The 25710-nt window shown below is 38.2% G+C and overlaps 1 protein-coding gene across 1 annotated transcript in view; it reads left to right on the forward strand.

Moving 5' to 3' along the window:
* Positions 1–1469: 1469 nt before the first annotated feature.
* The window catches only part of CNTNAP2 (contactin associated protein 2), a 1403550-nt gene continuing 1379309 nt past the window's right edge, over positions 1470–25710 (forward strand). The window contains exons 1-2 of the mRNA XM_088018399.1: positions 1470–1482; positions 1969–2079. Coding sequence (XP_087874525.1) covers positions 1470–1482; positions 1969–2079 — 124 coding nt within the window. The remainder of the gene's footprint in view (positions 1483–1968; positions 2080–25710) is intronic.

The following is a 25710-nucleotide window of genomic DNA, read 5'->3' on the forward strand; positions in this document are numbered from 1 at the left end:
ATGATGTAATGTATGGTGAATAACATAACAATAAAAAATTATTTTAAAAAATAAATTTTATTTTCATCTTTTCATCTTTTTACATTGAGCTTTCTGGGGAATATATTCATACACAGATGCCATATTTCCCAGAGGTATTGCATTATACTTAAGAAAAATAAGAAATCTAACTATATTTTATGATGATGGATATGTTCATTTTTAACTTCAGATTTGTACACACTTGAGTGGTAAGATAATGAATCATAAGTCATTTCCCCAGTATCTCTGGGGACCTCACTCCACTTGAGTGACTTTTCAAGAACATGAGTTCATTCCTTCTGTTGCTTAACTTTTCTTCCATTTATAAATATCTGAGATAGAAAGGATCCTAGAATATGTAGTGTAACTCTGTCTTATTAAACAGTACTGAGCATGTGTAAACATTTGTGGAGGATTGAAGACCACCTCTCCGATTCGGTGGTGTGCCGTCTTGTAATTTGACAGTGTGTTTTGGGACTCTGCCATTGTCAGATTGTATTGGTTCTTTTTCTCATTCATTCATTCATTCACTCATTTATTCTATGAATGTTTTTAGAGTATGTGCTAAGTGCCAGGTGCAGTTCCCATCACTGGAGAGTAAGCATTAAGCAGACTATCAAAAACTTGATTCCCACAGAGCAGCCATTCTAGTGGGAGAGAAAGGAAACCAAACAAATGAGTAAAAAAACTCAGGAGCTCTGAGTGCTATGAAGGAAAAGAAAGCCAGAAGTGGGGACCAAGAGTGATAGTAGCATTGTGCTCATTTCGCTGGCCAGACTGGAGAAGCCTGTCTGCAGCAGTAAAGGTGACTTTGAACAGAGACCAGAGAGAAGAGCCTTGAGGTGGCTGGAAGAGTAATCGAGAAGGCCGTGCAGGAGTTGGCCTGATGTTGCAGTAAGAGGAAGTGGGCCCTAGTGGTAGACAGCAATGGACAAGGATGCTGGAGAGAGATGTGACCAGTCCAGTGGCCAGCGCGGGCCACTGGAGGGCGTGAGACTTGATTCGGAGTGATTGAGAGCAGGAGCCAGTGGGTACTGTGAGCATTAGAGCCACCTGCCCACTTACATCTGTAAGCATCGCTTAGGCTGCTGTGTGCAGAACGATAGAAAAGCAAGGAAGGAAGACTATCCGGTCTTTCACAACAGTGATCTCTGGTGGCCACTTGGACCAGGTGATGTGAGGGGGTAGGATTTGGGATATTCCAGAATGAGAACACACAACTCCTGATGCAGTTTCCCAGAGAGCATGCGTGGACCTAGAAGAGATCCAAGAGTTGAGTCCTGGGCTCTTTAACATTTAGACATTAGGAAAATGAGAGAGATACATTGAAGGAATCAGAGTAAGCAGTAGTGAGGAAGGAGGAAACACAAAAACTTCATGGCCATTGAAGCCAAGTGAAGAATGGAATCAAGGGATCACCTGGTCCCAATGCAGTTGATTAGTCGAGGATGATGGGAACTGGTTAATTTTTCAGATGGCAGTACTTTTCAGGGTGATGATTATTCTTGTTCTCCCTTTCTGACCCCTATTTCTCAGGCTTTTTTAGCTTTGGTAGGGTGCCTCCTAGTCTTCCCTCCTCCAATCTCTGTGTTTCTAATCAACGTTTCTAATCCTCTACCCCTATAATGCATAAATCCCTGAAGATTTCCAGAGGATGCCAGCTTTTGCAAAACTTGTTAAATAAACACCACCACCTTTCCTCATGACTCTTAGACAGCAGGTCTGTATTGAGGCCCTTCAGCATAAAGCATGTTGTTATAGCTACAACTCTTAAAAAGCAGGAGTTTAAATTATCACCGTTGAATTGTCTAAATTCTGATCACTTGCTAAATGTTGTATCATAGATTTTGACATTTGTACTGTAGTCAACAATTATTTTAACTAAAAAACCGTACCAAATCATTATTTTAAAATATTTAATCTTTCTCTTTTTTCTTTTCTTTTCAGAAAAATGTGATGAACCACTTGTGTCTGGACTCCCCCATGTAGCTTTCAGCAGCTCGTCCTCCATGTCTGGGAGCTATTCTCCAGGCTATGCCAAGATCAACAAGCGAGGGGGTAAGGCACATTTTATTTCCTTTGTCAGTAAATGTGTTAAATGATAACATGTTATTAGCAGACACCTCATAGATACTATAAACTTCTTTTGTGGGCACTGTCGGGGAGTGGTATAGGAAAATTTGGACTGGAAGTAAGAGATGGTAAATTGAAGAGGAAGAATTTTTGGAGTTGTATATGATAATGAATTCCAAACAATATAAAAATTCTGAGTTAAGGAAGTTCTTATTAATCGAAAAATCATTTAGGAAAAAGTTATAATGAATTGATTTCAAATATGTATACACTGAATGAAAAAATACTCTGTATTCAGTATTTTTTTATTTTTAAAAAGTAACATATAAACAGTATCTATTGAAAATATAGGTTAAAAAAGTGATCCTTGGTAATTTGTGCCCCCCAGTGCCCAGAATTTAATTTTGTAATTAAAGCCGTTGTGAAAAATAGTTATACATTTGCAGCTAAATTTTGAGTTTTGGATTTTAAAGTAATAATATTAATTAGTAAGTGGTAATTTCAAAGTAGGCAGCAATCCATAGAGAATAAAAGAAAATGATTAAGGACAGAAACTTAAAACTCTTCTCGCTTCAAAGGAACACTGATACAAATAACAATGAACGACAACTTAAAAGGAAAAGAAAAAAATATTTTCTTGGATAAATATGAATCAATTCACAAGGACCATAATTTGTCTTCAGTAAAACTAGAAACACTAAACTCCCATCACAGCCAATTCAAGGAAAAAAAATACAAGTAGAAGGAAGAAAGCAAGGGAGGGAGGGAAGGAGAGAGGGAGGAAAGAAACATAAAGAAGCAAAGGTGGAAAACAGAGAGCAGGGGAAAACCCAAAAGGGGAGATAAAAAGAAGAAAGAGGGGAAGGAAGAAAAAAATGACATGTGAAAAGAGAGAAAGAGATATCAGAGAGATTCAGAAAGATCAAAAGGGAGAAGAAAATAGATAAGAAGAGAGTAGAATAATATATACAGAAATTCACAGGTGTATGAAGATACGTTAATTAGTAAAAAGACTTGGTGAAAGATGATACGCAGGCAAAAGTGGAGGAATACAAATTTTAAAATATATACTGCTTTGATTTAAAAGTAGTATTAATTAGCTGCTCTTTTTTTGCAGTTAATTTTCTGCTTTTTTTAATTGCGATATAATTGGCATGTAACGTATTAGTTTCAGGTGCACAGTATGATTTTATATATATTGCAAAACGATCACCACAATAAGTCTAGTTCACATCTCTCACCATGCATAGTTACAATTTTTTTCTTTTGATGTGGACTCTTAAGATCTACTCTTAGCAACTTTCAAATATGTGGTATACTATTATTAGCCATAGGACTCCTTTTATAACTGAAAATTGATACCGTTTGACCTTTTTCACCCACTTCACTGGGGACCCCTTCTGGGAACCACCAGCCGGTGCTTTGTATCTATGATGCTGTACTTTTTATAACATGATATTTGTCAGGTTATGGTCATGACAGAGTTGGTGAGTTACTATAAGTTACAAAAATTTTGCTTAAAGATGTAAAAGTAATGAGAATTTTAATTCATTCCTTTTCTATAAGCCACTAAAAACAAACAAGCAAATAAATATAAGTAGAAAATCATGAAACAAGGAGCTGGCCATACCCAAATAATAATGACGATGTAGGCCAGCCAAGTACTAGTAAATCTGGAGCAAAATGTATAAGAGAAAAGAAATAACATGTATTCCTAGATGTCAAGAGGATACAGTATTCCCTGAAGGAAGTCCTGACATTGAGAAATCAACTTTAATGGTAGGAAATAGAGTCACAGAATATTTCTTTAGAAAGGTTCATAGGAAAATATGACTGATGAATTTTATACCAGAGAATCTGGGCAAGTCAGGTTGCCTCAAGCATATAACCTCTTTGGGAACACAAATGATACAATATAATCAGCGATGAGATGCGTGAAATAAAAAGAATCAAGAAACCATGGTCAAATGCTTGGTGCTGAGCAGTGAATCCATTTAAATATAGGCCATAAGTAAACAATTTAGGAACTACAGATGTAGAACAGAGTATAAATTTTATAGATGCGAGAATGTAAACATGCCAAATTATGGGAATTAAAAGATGTATGCCTTTTTCCCTTAACCTTTCAGAACAGGAGGCCGCTAGACACTATAACTTTAAATGAATATTTATGTTGTCTTTGTTGTTTTTGTTTTTTGTTTTAGGAAGCTATGTCTCTTATGAAGAAACATCGATAATTTCTTTTGTTGTTTTTGTTCTCATTCAAGTAGTTATATTAGAGTCTCTTCTGTTTGTTTTTAAAAATAGTATAAGATGCCATTTTGAATTATTTAGAGCTATTTACCTATTTATCTACTCATATATGTAGAGTTAGGCATCTGAAATTAAGCTTCTAAAAGTTAACTTTTTTTTTTTTTAACCTGGAGGGTGGGATTTGAAGAACGTCTTCACTTTCTTTACGATAGGTTTCTCTAGTTTATAGAATGTAAATACCTATACCTACATATTTATGTAGATAGATTTATAGATACAATGTATTTCCAAAAAAAAGTTATTTCAAAAGCAAAAGAGTATAAGCAAAATTTATGGTTTTCTAGTTTGACCAAAAGCTTATCTCTGTTTGACTATTGATAGGATACAATGTCATGCCTTGGGATGAAAGCATGATGTAGTAGTTTGCCAGGAGGAAGCATCGTCCGTGCTATAGTTATAGATTTACACTTGCCTATCGCCCATTTTATCAACATTTATTATTCTGGGGCTTAAGTTACTTACTCTTTGGTTCCCAAAGACCCTTTTTGCTTATCAGTCGTATACTGTGTATATTTGCATCTAACTTCCTCCCCTACTCCATCACATACTATCTACCTGACTGTTCAGGACTGTTATGCAACTGGTTATATCTCCACTCCTCATGCTGCTTTACTTCTGAATGTACATACAAGGGCGCCTGGGTGGCTCAGTTGGTTAAGCGACTGCCTTCGGCTCAGGTCATGATCCTGGAGTCACAGGATCGAGTCCCGCATCGGGCTCCTTGCTCAGCAGGGAGTCTGCTTCTCCCTCTGACCCTCCCCCATCTCATGCTCTCTCTCTCTCTCTCTCATTCTTTCTCTCAAATAAATAAATAAAATATTTTTTAAAAAATGAATGTACATACAAGACACCCATGTGCAGGGCTAGCCTCAACCCTAGTTGATGACCTCAGTAAGGGTCAAGGTAGCAAGCATCAAGAGAGGAGGGTTATTTCCTCTACAAGAAAAAGGAAAAAAAAAAGAAATCTACATATTGTTATTTTCATAATAAACAGAGCTTTTTTTTTCTCCCCCTAATAAAGTTCATACACAAATGCTCTTAGGAGAGGAGCCATGTTGACTGAAATTCATACTAAGGTATAAATGGCTAATAACCCACATTGATTAAGAACAGATTTTTTTAGAAGTGCAGCAAAATATTACACATCTCAAAGACAGATAAAGGCAGCAGAGAATTCCAAAGGGAGTAAATAAAAAAATATATGTATATACCTTTTTAATATATAAATTTATAGATAAAAAGATATTATCTTTATATATAGTTATATAAAAATTAAAAATAAAAGATATGTATTTACATAAGATATATAAATCTTTCTATTTTCATATACCTATATATTTATACACATTTATATATTTATACATTTACATATCTATTTTATATATATATATATCTTGCTGGATATATATTTTCTTACTTCACTATTGGCAAGAATCATCTGATGCATACACCATATAAGCATCTGAAAGCAAGAAGATCATATACTAACAGAGAAGGATAAAATAATATAACTTACCAATTATACAAATACAGAAAAGAACAAATTCAGTTGAGCATTATGTTGATTAACATTGCTTCAAGTTTTATCATATATTTAAATGATATTCCTCAAATACATTTTGGAGAGATTGAGTTTTTGAATACATAGATAATCAGATTATAATGCAAATATACATTCAGATGACAGATTGACATGAATTTTAAAAAATGAGTTTAGTTTTTGGGTTCCACACAGTATAAATCCACCTGCTACAACCTTGATGTCAGGGGCCAATTTATGACAAAACTGGGGGGAAATGTAATGCTTTCATGGAAAATCTACATATAATTCTGACATTTTTGGAGCCTACTACTGCTTTGTGTTGTTTTTGCTTGTTGGTTTTATAAAAATACCAACCCCCTGTGATCTACCTTCTGGATTTATCTCCCTGTTCTTAATTCGCTAAAGATGTCCCAGTCTTGTGTCATTCCGAGTCAATAGCAATTAGATGGGTTAATCTTTCCAAAGGTTAGCAAACCTTTGAGAGCCTTGTATGCGGAAAACCCTACCTTACATTTAAATAGTATTTTACAGATAATAAAATGTTCTAAATGTCCCTTGATCTTCACAACAACCTTGTTAGATAGAATGTCATGTTAGAGATGCCAGTCATTTCTTCTGCCAGACTTTCAACTTTCCAGTTCACCTGCCTTTTGTAGAAATCATCCTCTCTCTCCTACCCCAGGGGGTCATCATTCTGTCTGTCACATGGTCTCCTTCTCCCTCCACTGGCCACAGATTGGAGTTCTTCATGCTCGATTTTGCCAGATGAAGCAATATTGGCGCTGCACTGGAATTAGCCCAAAGATAGAACCTAAAAAGAGCTGGAAGACATAAGCCAAGTTTGATTTATGCTTATAACCAAAGCAACCCAGTCATGAGAGCTCAGAGTTTCTTGAGTGATGTGGGTCTTGAATACTTTTCTTTCTTTTCACCGTCTTACTACTTACTTTCCCTCAGTAGATCCTTCAATACTTGCTGCTCTTCAGAGACTTTTTTTTAAAGATTTGCTTCCTGGCTATCCCTTCCATTTTAGGAACCTATCATCCTCTTTATTGAATCAAAGGGCAGAGAGGTTTTGTAATGGTGTTGTTTTGAGGATATTTATCCTTTATTTCTTCCAGCAGGGAGAACAGATTGCATTTGTAAGCCACATAATTGATAATCACTTCGGGGAGGAATATGTGTATAATAGACATCTGGAAAGACTGCTGGAACAGATCTCTTAATGTCCACACGTGTATCTTAAAAAGAACTACAGCCTTTACCTTCCCTTAAAAGACACCACTGAAGTTAATAATTGTTGCCATGACTTGAGAACTTGGCTTGGTCAAATCATTGCCTTTATCATTTTCTGCCCCCTCTTGACCAAGAGGGAGCTTTAGTAATTAGCATAATACCGACCTCCTCTACTTCCACTTCCATACTTACAAGTGTTGGAACGCCTCTTTCAGGCTCCTGAGTGGCTCAGCCAATCATCATACCCCACTCTGCTCTTCAGAGTTCTTTCCCGCCCTTTATCGCACCCTTGATCTCCTCTCCCCGAGTTACATTTGTAAACTACCTCTTTTTCCTCTGCTTTCTTTTCTTCCCTGTTCTGCTTTAAATATTAAAAGGTTCTGTCACTACTAATTAAGCGGTAACTGATAAGACTACAAGTTGGCAAAGCAATCACAACACTTCGGAGAGGACATTGTCCCTTTCTGTGCCAGTAATGCCTCCTACGGCGCTCTTCTGCTCTCTCCAGTCGCAGACCCGTTCCTGTTCCACACTGCCCCCTTCTGGCAGCATTATTAACCTTATTAGGAGGCTCTTCCCTTAGACTGTAACATCGAGGCTTAAATTATGAAATAGACTGAGTTCCCAATTGTTGAACTTTTTTAAAGATTTTATTTATTTGAGACAGACAGAGAGAGCATAAGCGGGGGGCAGGGGGAGGTGCAGAGGAAGAAGGAGAAGCCGACTCCCCGCTGAGCTGGGAGCCCAGAGCAGGGCTCCATCCCAGGACCCTGAGATCATGACCTGAGACGAAGGCAGGTGTTTAACCGATTGAGCCACCCAGTTACCCCCCCCCAATTGTTGAGCTTCTGTCCGTGTTGACAGATTCCGTTCCACCATTTCCCCTCTTTCTCTTCTCCAGCCTCTACCACTTCCTGTTTCTCTTCATCTGCTCCTTTTCCCACTCAGTGAGCATTCATTATTACTTTAGTATGAATTCATTAGTTGTGTTACTTCTTCTAGGAGAATTTGCCTTTAAGAGCAGATCCTTGGGAGCAGGAAAATCTCGAGAACTGATTTTCTAATGTAGCATTTTAGACTATTTGCCATTTCTATTTGGACTGGCCATACTTCTTCATCTTTGAATTACTCTCCCGAAAACACCTGCTGACTTCGCCAGCTCTGATGCAGTGCTGAGCAGTGAAGAGAGAATGACTTGTATTCATGCATAACTAGATTCCAATACAGAATCAACCAAGGATGAGCATAGGATTAGTCAGTTATCAATCTCTCTGCATCTCGGTTTCCTAATTTCTATGTTTACTCTACAACCTCTCATCCGAACCAGGAACTTGGACAGTGCATGAATTCTATTAATAATTATTCCAGGATAATCTTGCAGGCATGGGCCCCCTATTTATATTTTAAAATGGAATCAACTATACAGTATAGCAGAGCTGTTGTGAAGATTAAATGAAATAGTCTACACAATCTGTGTTGCAATGAAATGATACTCTCCCACCAATTACCCTCAGCTCCCAAAGGCAACAGCGCAGATATTAGTATTTCAAAGCAAGGGAATACATTACTCTTGTCGTTACAAAAGCAAAACCTCCCTACAAAGTGATTGCTAGAATTTGCATATTTACCAATGTGTGTATTGCCCCTCCCATCACCTAAGAAAAAATCATATTTGAAAGATTAATAAAATAACATTTTATATAATTTTAATAAGTTTTGCATAATCAGACTGCTGTTTACATTAACTTAAATGTTCCCCAAGTCTTTTCTCCTTAAACTTCTTTCATTTCAAGTGAATTTATGCTAGTGATTTGTGTTATTTTGTTCTGATTATCTTTATATCCTTTGATTTAGATCTTATAGAGTCCAATCTAATATTTATTAACTCTGTGATCCTCAGGAAAGCCAAAAATAATTGTTCTAGACATTAGGGAGAATAAAAAATATTTTCCCCCTCAGCCCAAGAAATTCTGACTATTTTTAAAAAATAGATGTTGAATGATTTTTTCTAAGGTCATCGGTAGGTCTTTGTATTCCCTTTTCTAGTTGGATGAGAGTTACCATCTAACTAGCATTGTAAGTTTTAATTTATTCTTTTTACTTTAATTCTCCAATATAAATCAAAATTTGGGCTTTAGTGGGAGCTTTAAAAAATTCAGTGTGCAATACAGGATACATTTGTATCATTGACACTTGTTAAAAACGATAGAATGTTGAAAGCATAGTCACCAGGGAATGACTCATAAATTTGTTTAGACATGCCTTTTTAATTTGCAAATAATATTGCTATATTTCTGCTGTGGCATCATATTTTATAATGTTGGAATTTTAATACCTTCTTTTGTGTTCCCCATAGAAATCCATGCTGGGTTTTGTAGCATTTGCCCTAGAACATTGTTTCCCAAAATGTGTGATGTTAACGTGTGCTCTGAACACACACATAGACCCACATTTTCACAATAAAATTCTCTGGGCAAATCCTTGGGTTCTGGGGACCTCTCGAGGGGAATCAGAGAGTTTCTTTGCCATGAAGCATCTTTGAGTCCAGCAGAATACACGCCACTTTGGGAAATGCTTTTTTAAAATCGAACCAAACCGTCTACACATCATGGGTTTTAAACAGGGTTTGCTTAATATACTTAGAAGTACAGACACTTCCCATGGGTTCACTACTATCTTTGTAAAAATACTATGTTTAAAGGTTCTTTGATAATAGTATGATGGGTATGATTTTTGTAGAATTAATTGGAGCAAGGGAGTTTTTAGACTTGGGGCATTTGAGATGAGCAATTTTTTAGTTAATTATTTTTAGGAAGTTGCTAGTTTGCTATGTTTGTAGCAAATATATTAAAATGTGTCACTGAGGGGTGCCCGGGTGGCTCAGTCTGTTAAGTGTCCAGCTCTTGGTTTCAGCTCAGGTCATGATCTCATGGGTTGTGGGGTCGAGCCCTGCATTAAGCCCCACATCGGGCTCCACAGAGGGGCATCTACTTGAAGATTCTCTCCCTCTGCCCCTCCTCTCTTTCTCTTTCAAGTAAATAAATAAATATTTCTTTAAATGTGCCAAAATCATGAGGTAGAACAAACAGTGTTATTAAAGTAACCACTGTTACCATCTTTGAAAATGGCCCTGGGATATTAATTCTCTAACACTCTCCTTTATCCCAATATTAATAGCCGATTGCCTTACAAAGTGGGAAATTATGACTGATCAATTCAGATATTTATATTTTTGTAATACATTCTTTGTAATTTTCCTTTACATGCAATATTGAAACCCATGCTGTTTGGTACTTGCTCTATAAAGTTTAGGACATATGGAGTGGGAAAACTTCACATCTGCACTAACAAAGAAATATATTTAAATAAATATTTATTTTGGGAAGATGTACAGACTAAATATATCTTTGTAGATTTCTTGGTGCAGAATTAGAGAAAGTAGGTTTCCCTTCTGCCTTTGGGGAGATCTTGGGCCACTTCCTCTCTTCACTTAATTGTCCCAATTACCTTGCTTCTGTCCTGAGAAACTTAGATTAGGTCATCTCCCAACACCTCACCTTGTAGACAAGATTGATCATAATGCCTTGATTTTTATCTTAATGAAACACTGCAGATTCTTAGTTTGCCCACACTTGTTCCTCTGTGCATAGACATACTTTCCATTAAATGATATTAAAAATAGCCAGGATAGGGCACCTGGGTGGCTCAGTTGGTTAAGCGACTGCCTTCGGCTCAGGTCATGATCCTGGAGTCCCGGGATCGAGTCCCGCATCGGGCTCCCTGCTTGGCAGGGAGTCCGCTTCTCCCTCTGACCCTCCCCCGGTCTCATGTGCTCTCTCTCTCTCTCATTCTCTCTCTCTCTCAAATAAATAAATAAAATCTTTAAAAAAGAAATAGCCAGGATAACTGGGAGAAACTATTTATCAAATAAAGGTTTTACAAGCTGAGTATTTCTTTCTAAACCATTCCAGAATACATGCCAATTGTATATTTTGGAGATTGAATGTTCAGTTACCCTTTTGATATTTGCTAATTTTGTTCAAAAAGAGGCTTTAATATTTTTCACATCTCTGTCAAGAATGGGGAGGATCTATGTGAATGATTTGTACTGTATCTGAAGTATTCATCTTAAAATAGAATTCTTCACACAATCTCAAAGGCATTTCTTTAACATAGTACTGCACACATGTTCAACTCTCAAAGAATATTTTCTGAATGAATGAACAAATATATTGAATCATATTTATTGTACATATTATTCTATTCTTTTTAAACTTCAAACGCTCATTGCTTCTATGTTGCAGTGACTCGTTAAACCAAGAGTGAGTATTCGCTAACATTTTTCAGTTTACAAAAAATTATCTCACAAGTTATTGAAACATTGCTGTAGCCACCTTAGGCTCACACAATGATAAGTAATAACACTAGCAAATATTTTTATCATCATTGTAAATTAAAATAGTATCTGTTTTTTTAGAATAGACATGTCAAACAGTGGCCCCAGGGTATCGAGTTCTCCCAGTGCTTTCAAAATTGTGGAACAGTTACCAGCAAGATAATGATATCTAACTGGTAAAGTATGCCTCTCTTATCTCAGGATATTCCTTTCATAGATGAAGCCTTCAATTTGAGCTGTTGCATCCGTTTGGTAACAGGTTCCTTTGGGTAGCAGAACACATTCTATCAGTCCTTATATCTTGTGTGGCTCATAAGGAATACATGTGTGCCAGTATAAACTAAGGGAAAAAAAAAAAAGACCAGGAATGAGCAGGGTGTGTCTACCAATCACTGTCTGGGACCCTCATTTAACAAGGTTAGGACAAAAAAAACCAGACATATGAAAAATATACTTCAGACCCTATAATTACATTCCCTCTATACCAGATGAGTGACTCTCCATCATTCTTCAATATATAGAGTAGCCCCCCCTTTATCTGTGAGGGATATGTTCCAAGACCCCCAGTGGATGCCCAAAACAGTGGCTAGTACTGAACTCTGTATATACTGTTTTCTTCCCATACATACATACATACAGACATACATACCTGGGATAAATTTATAAATTAGGCACAGTAAGAGATTAACAGCAATAACTAATAATAAAATAGAACACTTATAACATTCTACTCTGAGAAAATTCATGTGACTATGGTCTCTCTCTCCCAAAATAGCTTCTTGTACTGTCTTCACATTTCTTGTGATGATGTGGGATGATAAAATGCCTGGGTGATGAGATGAAGTGGGGTGAATGACGTAGGCATTGTGACATAGTGTTAGGCCTTCTGGTGATATGTCAGAAAGAGGACATCCGCTTCCAGACAGCGGTTGACCATGGGTGATTAGAACCACAGAAAGGGAAACCATGGACTGGGAAGACTGCTGTATTCTTCTATGAATAGAGAAAGTTCCATCATTTTGTCTATTTGCTTCCTTCCCCTTATTTCACTCGAGAAGAGAGGGAAAAAAAAAAAAAAAAAACAGACCAAATCATTTCCAAGGCTACTGAGAGTATTTAATTTAGTAATGGCTCCATTAGCAACCTGGTTAGGTCATACTTATTAGAATGAATTAGACCCTTGTCTTAATACCTTTAGCAAATTAACGACTCTTTTCACACATATTTCTTTGAGAAGAATTTAAAGAAAATAGAATTTCCTCTCTTTTATACTCGTGCCTTCCAAAACTAATTCTAAAAATATTGCCACTAATAATGATTCAAAGCAGTTCAGCCTTTCTCAGCCTACTGCCTTTTCTATATTCGGCAAATGAGCAATCAACATTGTTTACTCTCCCCTTGCTTTAAAACCAAGATATACGCTTGACATGAATACTGCTGACAATAAACCATGACATTTAAGACAGTCTACTTTTATTGTTCTTGCCTCTTTAACATTAAAACGTAAACTCAAAATGTAGAAAGCTTTACTCCTCAGGTTTTCACCCAAAGGTCACTTTTATTTTACTTTTTCTTAGCTATTTTTATTTTCTTCACAGTGTAAGGAATTCATGTTGTATGTTTTTATTTTGCTCTGATTTCCTTCTCAGCAGCTTCTAGAATTTCGTTCCTCCGTATCGGTTTTCCCACTTTAAAATCGGCAGGCAGGGCTATTTATTACAGTTGGAGGAGCCTTGCCTGGATTATAACTGTTCCCTCCGTATCACCAGACATCTGCAGTCAGGAAGACTATCCTACCACCAAGGTGAATTATTTTGTATTAGAAGGCTTGTGCCTGAGCATATGTATGGACAATGTATAATTACACATGTGTTATGGATTTTTCCCTAGTCAGTGTCTGGCATATATGTATTTTAGTGGATTATTAATTTGAGTTTTTTGTTTGTTTTGCCTTCGCATGATGCTCAGAATACTAGATACGCCTTACAGGCTCCACTGTTAAGGTGATGAAAACCCTTGTTTACTTTCTTTCTCTTCCTCCCTGAGTGTTCTAGGGAGAGTGGAGGTTGAAACCACCTGCTTCTGTAGTTTCTATGCTTCTGTGATATCAGACATTCATGAGTGACTGCTAGAGTTTCTTCTTTTTACATGTTGCTAAGGCCATGCGTTCCCCTAGGGCCAAGTAGGATTCCCAGAAGGATGATGATTAATCCAAGCTCTGAAATGGTACCAACCGGAGGAAGATTTCGACACGGCAGATATGATGACACTTTCCTCATCTTGGAAGGGCTGCCGATTCACGACAAATGAGTCCCAGGGAGGCCAAGAAACCCAGAGGTTGTCTGCCCTGGCCTGCCCCCACCCCAGTCTTTGCCACCTAAACTAAAACGGTGCTAAATTATAACCGCTTCCCATCGGCCTCCAGATTTTTATTATGTAGATTGTCCTACAGACACAGCCTCAATGTGCTAAAGATGCTGGTCCTCCAGTAGCAAGGACAGGTGTCCCCTTTCCAACAAGTCATCACTGATGGCTAGACAGGATATCCCTTTCCATTTTTTGAGGTGTGTTTTTTTTTTTTTTTTCTATCTTAGAACTTAGCATATTGTATTGTAGACGTGTTTGCCTGACCACGTGAGGCTGGGTATGAGTAACAAGTCCTGTGTCTCATGCATCCATGTATACCCAGCATCTAGCATGGTGCCTCACACAGAGTAGATACTCACAGATATTGAGACCAGTGCTGGCATGGACACATTCTTTCATCTGATCCCTTCAAAAACCCTGGGAAAGAATTTAGAATAAACTCAGTTTTATGGATAAGAAAACCTAAATTCAAGAAAGTCTAGACTCCTGCCCAAGACTGCAGTTAACAGAAAGGAGATTTGGGCATTTGAAACAATCTCTTCTGACTTCAAATCATTCACTCTTCTATTCTCCACACGTCTTCCCTGTCTATGTGAGTTTTTCTTTAGGAAAAATTGTAAGAATATTTGAGTTAGTTACAGGGCATAGCTGAAGTTTTCCCACTGGTGTCTTAGAACACAACCAGATACATTTCTCTATTTTATTTCTGAGATGTACACACCAACTTTGTGATGTCTTTGCATGCTTATTATCTTTTTTTAAATAATCAAAGAGAAATAAAGATACCGTTTTAAATATTTACACTAAAAAGCCAGCCAAAACTAGTCTCCTTCAGTGTTTTTTTCTGAATTTGTATAATATGAGGAGGTAGGCAAAAAAGATGTAATTGTACTTGAAATATTATATATGTGAGAACAGCAATGATTGGAACAAAACAATGAGACCAACATTCTGTCTCCCAGGAAAGAATTGAAATGAGAGAAAACTACTGATGTGCAGCACCACTGTGCTAGGAACTGACAGAAGCAATATTTTTTTGAGTCACTAACACTCAATATTCACAACACACATGAAGAAAAAGCAGTAAGTCAGTACAAAGTGAAAGGAAATGAATAACAGAAATAAAACTCAAGCACACAGTAGAAAATGCCTGAGATCTGAGATTTGCTAGTTGTACCATAAACTGGATCTTTGCTTGGTATGAGATGGGGATAATCTGGCATTAATAATAACAATATCTCACTGTGTGATCCTTATCAATCACTGAATGGTTCCTTCTATTCCTTCCACTGAAGGATTTGGCATTCTTACAGTTTGCCTCTCATTTTGTTACTGTTTGGTAGAATGACCATACTTCCTGGCAACTTAGAGAGACTGCTGAAGGAACTGATGCCATCCCCCCTCTCCCCAATCTTCTTATAGCAGAATAAGTAAAACAAAAACTATTTGACCAATTCTTTCAAAGTTATTATTTTCTGTCTTTTCTACATATTATTCAAGACTTAATCATTTATGATGGAAAATAATTTTCTAAAGAGAATGTCAGGAAAGCAACAAACACCTTTTGTTTTCAATTCAAAGTTGTTCTATTTGAATGTTCACAATTGAAAGAGAACTTTGAACCAGATCGTTGTATTTTGAACAACAAACAGTGTTTATTGGTTCCCTGGCCAATGAACTAGCACTAACTGGGCATCAGACATGAGAAAGGAGAGAGGCTATTTAACCTGCAAGCAACCTAACCTCTTCCCAGGCATGAGTGCCAGACCTCCAGTGATCATCAGGCTGGGGATGAAACACCCAGATGGCCCAGTTTTCGTGATGCTTCTTAGACACATCCAAACAATGCAATTTTAGCAAAAATGCTCCTTTACCTGCATGATTAGGGAGGTCAGGGATTTCTCTACAGGGGTCTGGAGGCAGGCTTTGGTTCCCTTAGGCCATAGTCCAGCTTTCTGTGGTCCAGCATGAGGAAAAGTAGGGGTAGAACAGCTCAGGGATGCCAACCAGGGCCCTCTGTGCTCCTTGCCATGCTGGGAAGGAGTTCTCAGAGCAGACAAGGTGTACCATTCAATGAGCGAAACAGGAAAAACACTGGCCTTTGGTTGCAATTCCACATTTATTTATTGTGAGTTCTTTGGAACTCTTCTTCCTACTGATAAGACAGACATTTGGAAAGCATTATTCTCCTTAGCAATTCATCAATAACATGGCAAGGATTGACCAAGAAGAGACAGACAAGCAAGATATTTTGTCAGCAGCATGGAACATGTTAATCAGCTTCTGGAATGCCAACAATTTAAATTCAAATAGATTTCTTACTAAGACTAAAATCTAAAACCCTGCGATTCTATTTCTGTGTATTGAATTAGTCAAGATTTAAGGTTTACTTTTTTCTCAACTCATGGGGATCTCCCCCTGCCATTTTTTTCTTTGTTTGGATGGCTTAGCTCGTGCAGAGGAAAAGTGAGATTCATTCCTTCAGACGCTCTCGTGTGATCTGTGCTAGTTTCACACTCAACCGTGGGAATAACAGAAGGCAGATATGAGGAAATAAAAATCCTGTTGTAGAATTAGAATTCTACATCCCACTGCAGAATGGACTAGTATAGTTATTCATATTTCAGGCACCTCAATTAGACATTCATTATTCATAAACACTTATGTAACTCTGAGTTATTCAGGCTGAGAGAGAACTTTAGCAGTCTTTCTTTCTTTCTTTCTTTTTTTATTACTAAGACATCTTGTATCTAAAGAAGGAACAAAAAAAGAATGTAAAATATATATGTACACCCTGTCTGCTGCATATAGATCTAAATTTTAAATTGTAGACATAATACCTCCAACAAAACAAGGCTAACCTAGTACATCTGGCTGTCTTTTCAAAGAACCAATCTAGACAAATTGACTAGCACCAATTCTATTAGAGTGGTAATATGGATGAAAATAGCAACATTGATCTTTTCAGCCACAGCCCTCTCAACCAGTTCTAACGTACAGTGACACAGGTCAAGACCTTGAAAGGCCTAGTAGACAAGACTAAGTAAGTACCCAAATAAGACTTGAAATGGTGTGTTCAGTTTAGAGGGAACGAGAGAGCCCAGTCTTTCAATAAACCTGTACTGAACTGAACACATATCAGCACTGAAGGCTCATGTGCAGGTGGGACTCAAACATCTGAAATGTTGACAAGGGAACTTTTTAGGTACTCTGAGATCAGGTCGTCCTCATAAGGAGGGTCACTGTGTGTCTGAAGCACATTGGTGAGTATCCCCAGTTCCAAATTTGGAGAAGGCTCAGGTGACATCTGAGCAAAAATCATAAGAGTGTAGGCATTGGTCTTAATGAAGGTGATTACTGAAGAGTTTCTCCACGTTAGTCCTTTGAGGGACCAGAGTTTCCTAGTGGAGCAGACAAAAATACATCCTTCCTTTTCTCCTTCCTTTCTTCTTTCCTTTCTCCCTCACTTCTCTTCTTCGTTATATATTCCCTCACTCAAATATTTATTAAATACCAACTTGTTGTAGTTTTATATAAGACAATGAGCTTTCCTTAAATAGCTCACAACTAAAGAACTGGGTTGGGGACATGACGTGAACATGATTGTCCAAGAATCATTTGACTATGTGGCAGTGAAATTATATAAATATGAAGGTTTTTATGGTATCATAGAGAACAGATGACCTAATTTGCTGAGGAGAGTTCAGGAATAGGTCTTGAAAGAGGTGAAATGTTAATAGAATTTATTGTGTAGAATCTCATCTAAAGAGTTTAATGTACTTGAAGGCATCGAAGTCAAAAATAGGAGGATTAGCTGGTAGTTTGGTTTTGTGAGAGTTTAAATTGAGAGTCAGCATGTGGTAAGAAATATGGATTCTGATAGATTCTGATGGATTCTGATCACTGAGATTCTTGATTGTCACACTACCGAGCAAGACAAAACCCCTGGTTTCATGCCAACCCAACCTCGTTACCTGCTTTTTCCTCCACCGTCAGCTCTGTTTCCTGATTCTGTTATTGCTTCCCTTCCTGCCCCAGTCTGTTGTCCACACAGCAGCACACATAATAATTTGCACATCAAATAATACATCATTCTTCTGCTCAAAAATTCTCCAGTGGATTTCTACCTCACTCAGAGGAAGACCTCCATAGTCCCGATAAGGACCTATCAGATCTTGCCTCATTTATTTGCCTGCACCCACTATCTCTCTCACCTCATTAAGTAGTGTCCTTCCCACTTCTCCAGCTACACAGACCTCTTTGCTATTTCTTATACTTGCCACTCCCTTGCCACTCTGCCTGTAGTACTAGACGCTCAGTTCCTTCAACCTTGCACTCAAACGACACCACCTTATAGAAGCCTTATCTAATGACTTCATAAAAAATATCCGACTCATTCACTGACTCACTCAGTGACACTTGCCCTCCAATTTTCCTCCATGTACATTTCATAACCTAAGGCCTCGATTTGGCTTACAATTCTAAAAAGAGGGAGATGATAAATTCTTAAAATATTTATAGAGGAAAAACAATAAGGAAAAGATAGTTGAAGATGTATAAGAAAAAGGTAACAAAAAGATAGAAAGAGGCAAGAGCCATGAGAGACTATGGACTCTCAGAAACAAAGTGAGGGTTGCTGGGGTGGTGGGGGGTGGGAGGGATGGGGTGGCTGGGTGATAGACACTGGGGGGTATATGCTATGGTGAGCACTGTGAATTGTGTAAGACTGACAAATCACAGACCTGTACCTCTGAAACAAATAATACATTATATGTTAAAAAGAAAAGAAAAGAAAAAGATAGCAGGAGGGGAAGAATGAAGGGGGGGAATCGGAGGGGGAGACGAACCATGAGAGACTTATGGACTCTCAGAAACAAACTGAGGGTTCTAGAGAGGAGGGGGGTTGGGGGGATGGGTTAGCCTGGTGATGGGTATTAAAGAGGGCACATACTGAATGGAGCACTGGGTGTTATATGCAAACGATGAATCATGGAACACTACATCAAAAACTAATGATGTAATGTATGGTGATTAACATAACATAATAAAAAAAAATTTTTTAAAGAGGGAAGAATAAAGGATCCCCCCCAAAGTTCCCATCTGTGGTGAATCAGAGGGTGAAGCCAACAATATAGATGGGGAAGGGAAGCAGATGAAGGGAAATATTTGACGATTCAGATGTACATATAGTAAGCAAAAATTCAAAATAGAAATGTTTGATAATCAAATTTAAGAGGTGTTAGTATGCACATGCTCTCTGAAGAAATACCAGGGGTTGAAATATTTCAGAGTTATTTAGCAAAGGAATAAGAAGAGCTGGACACAGAACACCAAGAAGGCTTAATGTTTAAGGGGTAAAGGAGGAACAAGCCTTCAAACAAATTTGGAGGTCGCAGAGAAATGAGCAAAACAAGAAGAGTGTGAGGTTTTTTTTTTTTTTTTATCATGAGAATCAATAAGTCGTATGCAGCAGAGGCAGTCCTGTCATATAAAGACTAGAAAATGGAGGTTTGTTTGTCAGTCTGATGGTCACTTGTGCACTTTACAAGAGTGGTTTTAGTAGAATTTTGGAGGAGGTATCCAAAATTTTGTATGTAGAAGAATGAATTTAAGATGAGGAAGTGGAGACAGCATATGTAGAGTACATTTTCAAGATGCTTTGATGAAAGGAAGAAGAAAATTTAGATAAATCAAGAGATGAGATGCAGCCAAGATGTGTTTTCCTCTTTAATGAGAGAGAGCTAAGAATATTTTAGAGAAAAAGGAGCCTAGAGAAAGGGGAAAGTTAGTTGAGAATGCAGTCAATTAACTCCCCATGACTTGTGGAGTAAGGTTTCAGGGTTCCTAAGGGTCTACTATAAGCTGCTATGGTAGGGGTCCAAGACCACTGTCTCTAGATTAATTCAGATTTGAGTTAAGACTTGTTCCTACTTCTTATTAGCTATGTAATTTTGGTAAACTCACTTAACATCTTTCAACTCAATTTCTTCAGACATAAAATGGATATAATAGTATCTACATAATAAGCTTTTTTGTAAGGTATAAATGAGATCAATTTTTGTAATTTGCTTACTACATTACCTGGCACAAGGTTAGCTCTCATGAAATGAAGATTGTTGTCATTATTATCTGCATTAGTATTATTCACTGCAAGTACGGGTATAGGAGTTAGACTTAAAACAGGTATAAGAGGATAGATTCATCTCCTGATACTGGAAGAAAAGAGGTAAGAATTAGTGTGGATATATATAATAGGAGTTTGTAGATAGGAGAAAAGAATTCAAAGACAATTATACTTAATGACTTTAGATTTCTCAATAAGGTTTAAGGGAAACTATGCTGTAAGTAGATGGGGAAGGATTGAGGAGCTTATAGAATTTGGGGGGGAGGTTATTGAAAGCAATGAAAAGGACTCAAACTGCTAAAATGTTAGCGGACATGCTTAAGGACACAATTGTTGTTGATCATCAATTTCATGACTTATAGAGGTAACAATCTAAAAAACTGTGATTTTCTCTAGCAACACTCATTCATGTAGGAATAGAAAAGAGAAGACAGTTAGGTTGGAGTTCTGTTGGATATATATTATAGGAAGTTCAACATATTAGGAATTTAATATGTTCATATAGTATTCCTTGAGATTACCTATATCTACAGAACATAGAAGGGCACCAAGAAGCCTTATCTAAGAAACCACAGACCATGTAGAATATAGCCAAGGACATGGAAGAACTAAGAGAACAGGTGGTTATCACCTGACAATCGACTATTGCCATATAAAACTTCAGGGAAATCAGACATCTGGGTAATGACTAAGCCATAGAGGGAAATCACCAGCACGTGAAAGGTCGTTGAAGATAAAGAAGTCAAATAAACATGAGATTATTATTTTGGATAGGTTATCTGCATGGACACCATGAAGGCAGGTCTTGGGTTCAACAGGAAAATGGAGTCAAATTCTAATGTCTTCAAGAAATGAGAGAAATGACCGAAAGTTCTGTAGATCACAGCAAGTGTTAGAACATAGTAGAACCTAATGACATTAATCTCAGTGGACAAGAGTTTGTTGTTGTTACTGTTTCACATGAACGTGTTTCCAGAAAATGGGGAAAATGGCAATCTAGAGCCATAAAAGATGGAAGATATTGAGCTACTGGTAGACAGTCCTAAGAGTTGCAGAGGAATCACTGATATTGATAGTGTCAATAAGTGTGTTTTTGTAGGCTGTGCATTGTAGAACTCTAAAGGAAATCATCCACATTATAGTCTATGGAAGTGCTGTGCTATAAAACATCATAAACCCACATTTGTAGTTCTGAATTATCCAATAGCCTTATTAAAAAAGTAAAAATAAATGGGTGAAATATATTTTATGATAGATTCTATTTAATGTAATATATTAAAATATTATTTCATTATGTAATCAATATAAACATTATTAATTTCATATTTTGCTTTTTCATACTAAGTTTTAAAATATGGTGTGTATTTTACACTTATTCACATCTTAATTTGTAAGCTAAATTTTCCTCAGAAATATGTAACCTGTATTTAAGTTTTATAGAAACTTGAGAAGCTAGACTCATACCCAAGTTGTTCCCAAAATATTTAAAATGCCCTCCAATAACTGAACTGAGTAACAGTGTTCAAATATACATTTACATTTAATTAAGCTAAAATAAAAAATACAAAAATATCATTCTCCAGTCTCTCAGATAGGCAGTAGTGTCTCTGGCCACATGTCAGTGCTAAATTGGTCAGCCCGGGCCTTCATGAATGGTGACTGGGGATTTGTAGTGCGGAACCACATGCAGCAACATTGGTCTTAGGGGGAGAGTCCGAATTCAGTAAAAGCCAGCTGGTGGCTGGAAGACAATAGAACTGTAACAACTGTAGGGCTAGGGAGAGTGCTAAGTGCTTCATGTCAACCTACGGGGCAGCAGCATTTTTATCCAGAAAAGCAATAATGTCAGAGACAAGAATGAGCTCTCTGTTATTGGCAGTTCTTCAGAAAAGTATAGGGTTTAGGGGTTCCCCTTGGATGTCTGAGATGTAGGATCCGGTACTATCTCCAGCCGTGGGGCAGCCACTGGCCCAGAGTTGCCTTTCAGGTGCAGGCAAGGGATCACAAAGCATGCTTTGGAGCTAAGGAAGAGTAGAGAGTGTGTGGATTACAGCTCTAGGGAGCTGAAGAGGAGCTACTTTAAGGTAAGGAGTTCTGTTAACCCTCCTACACTGTTGGTGGGAATGCGAGCTGGTGCAGCCACTCTGGAAAACAGTATGGAGGTTCTTCTATTTACTCTTGAAGAAGAAGTGGTGCTAGAGGCTGCCATTCTTTTCCAGAACATAGTATAAACTGCCTGGTGTTTCTTGAAATTGTGTTGGGGTATGTTCAGCCAAAAAATTCCTTCATCAAGCCCTAGAGACATATGCTGCTGCTGCTGGGTGTAAGGAGCCCAGAGTCCTTGTGTTGGACGGCTGACGTCAAATCCTTCTAATGGAACCAGCCCAACTCGCGGTGTTGGAGGGAGTGATACTGTCCCAGAGAACACCAGACTCAGTGCCTTTCGGTAGCCTGTTTCATGCGTGTAGCCCTAACAGTATGAACCTGGATTGGTCACTTTGGCATAGCCTAAGCCCTGTGCCTATGTAAACACAATATTGCATTCACGTATCGGAACATTATATGGAAACTCCTGTCTAGTATTATAGTCAAAAAGTTTGTCCAAATCACTGCCTGAGTATAATTTCTATTAAGTTTAAGGGGATTGATATTAGAAGGTGACAGGAGGACATTATTTAATAATTATGAGGGAATGCATTCTTTAGCAAGGATGATGTACCTCATTAAAAGTAAAAATCATTCAATTATTTTCTTCTGAAAAGGATCCTGTGTCATAAATAGCATGACCCTAGAAGACATCAGTCATGATTTAAAGAACCAAAATGGAGATTAATGTATTAATAGTCATGGGGTAGATATAATTTTTCAGAAGTGGGCACTGATAATCACATAGGTTAAATAAATTTCTTAAGGTGCCACAGTCATATATGTTGGATCCAAGATTAAAATTGAGGTCTACCTAATTTAGTGTGTTTTCACAATGGGAAGTTGCCTACAATTTGGGATGCCCCAAAGCTGCTATAATTAGCCATAGGTGGCATAATATACTATATCAATGAGTCATCCAGAAAAAAAAATAATAAAAAAACACTTAAAATAGCAGCTAAAGTCTATCCCAATGTCATTTCATAAAGCAAATGCATAAAGTAACAAATGACCAAAAAAGATGAAACCAAGTATCTGTTTGAAAAAAATAATTAATTGAAATATCTTGAAAGTATCTAAGAAATTTAATAATATATCCTTTTTTACTCCATTAGTTATGTGATACGATATATGTTCATCAAGCTGTGCTCTAAAATCAGCATTTCTGAATATGACCTACAGCTTTATATGCTACAGACAGAACAGTCAAAGAAAGTAGAAATCAAGGGCACCCATTGCCTTTAAGGAGTTTTCAGTGAAAAGTTTGAAGAAAAAAATGCTAATCACAGACATAATGTATGTATATGAATATAACTATTTCTCCCTAAAGTCTGGACATTGATGATTAAACAAATCTTCATGATAAAAGTTATGGCTTAGGGTATTAGAAAATAATAAATATTTTTTTAAAAGCCCAACTATTGGGGCACCTAGGTGGCTCAGTTGGTTAAGTGTCTGCCTTCAGCTCAGGTCATGATCCCAGGGTCCTGGGATCGAGCCCTGTGTTGGACTCTCTGCTCAACGGGGAATCTGTTTCTCCCTCTCCCTCTGTCTGCTGTTTCCCTTGCTTGTGCGCACTCTCTCTCTCTATCAAATGAATAAATGAAATATTTAAAAAATAAAAAATAAAAGGCCAACTATGCTGGCGATATTTTAAACTATTCAATTCCATATATTGACATTTTGCTAACACTATGCCACTTCTCTGGCTCCCTACTTAGTTTTGACTTCAGTTAGCATTTTCCATAATACATCTGACCCCACAAATCAACATTCAAAGACCAATCACTCTCAGTACAAAGTATATTACTGCTAAGATGAAGATTCACATGAAAATGTAAGTGTTCCAGTTTCCTTGCTAGAGAAAACCAGCAAGGGCATGGGGAATGAGATGGAGATGTGAAGCCAGTGTACAGACACCAGCCCATTCCATGAATCCTCCTTTGGTTCGGACCCCTCAGGGAAGCTCTGGAGACAAGTCACATCTCAGAACTGTCTGAAACAGCAGCTAGGAGCTGGCATATTTTTACCCCTACATCCTTCAGACTTTGGTTAATGTTAACAAATCTCAGCTCTCCTTACGTTCAGGCAAGGTGAGTTCTGACAACCTAGGGGCATGCTGCAGGTACTGGCTCTTACCTAATAAAGTTGAACATGCCCGTACCTTATGCCCCTGCAATGCCAAGGGTGGGAAGATTTATTAGAAAAATAATTGCATGTTTGTATCAGAAGAAGTGTATAAAAATGTACATAGAAACATTGTATGTAATAGCAAAGGGGTGGAAACAACCCAAATGTCCTTCAAGAGCACTGCTGTTAGAAAAAGTAAAATCTATTTTCTATAATGAGATACAATTTAAAATTGAAAGTGAATGTACCACAGATAAACATATTTACATGGAAGAATATAAAAACCATAAGGCAGGTTAAAATAAGCCATAGGAGAATACATGCCATATAATTCCACTTACATAAAGTTTAAAAATAGGTAAAACAAAACAGTACATTATGTAGGAATGTATGCATATGTGATAAAACCATAAAGAAAAGGAATGGGGGCGGAGCAAGATGGCAGAGGAGTAGGTGCCCTGGATTTTGTCTGGTCTCAGGAATTCAGCTGGATAGGGATCAAAACATTCTGAACACCTGCGAACTCAACAGGAGATCGAAGAAAATAATAGCAACAACTCTCTGAACAGAAAAGCGACCACTTCCAGGAAGGTAGTACGTGTGGAGAAGTGAATCCAAGGCAATATTTGGGAGGATAGACGGCGGGGGAGGGGGCCTCCGTCGGCTGCTTCTGGCAAGTGATAGAGCCGCAAAGCACAAAATCGGAGCTTTTAGAAGTCGACTCCGTTGAGGGACGTCGCTCCAGTGGCTAAGCGGGGGGTGGAACCCTTGAGGGACAGTGTGGTCTCAGGACCCTCGGGGTCACAGAAAGACTGGGGTTGCCTGAGTGCGGCAGAGCTCCCAGGTATCCGGCTGTAGAGACGGAGCTGAGGTGCAGGCTCTCAGCTCGGGGTGGCCATAAACTGTGATCGGTGGCACAGTCGGGCCACTGCTCCTCCAGCAGGAACCCAACAAGCGGCAGATCCAGGGAGACTCCCCTTCTTCCTCTGGGAGGAACGGCGCGGGAGTGCACCGCAGGGATCTGCTGGGTTTGGAGACTCCACACGGGGTCGGGTGCCGGAGATACAAAAGCTCGGTCACAGGCCGGGTGAGCACGGAGTGCGGCCAGAGACCGGGGACACGGGAGTGACTGACCGCTTTTCTCTGGGGGCGCACTGAGGAGCGGGGCCGCGAGTTCTTGGCTCCTCTGGGTGGAGATTGGGAGGCCACCATTTTCACTCTCATCCTCCAAAGTTGTACCGAGAGCTTGGAGGGAACAAAAGCTCCCAAGAGCAAACCCGAGCAGATCGCTTAGCCCAGACCGACAACGGCGAGGCAATTCCGCCTCCGGCAAAGACATTTGGGAAACACGGCAACAGGTCC

This window comes from Eumetopias jubatus, unplaced genomic scaffold (assembly GCF_037043125.1).
Source record: "Eumetopias jubatus isolate StellerSeaLion01/CBP00866 unplaced genomic scaffold, mEumJub1_p1.0 scaffold_14, whole genome shotgun sequence".
In the NCBI taxonomy this organism is placed as follows: domain Eukaryota; kingdom Metazoa; phylum Chordata; class Mammalia; order Carnivora; family Otariidae; genus Eumetopias; species Eumetopias jubatus.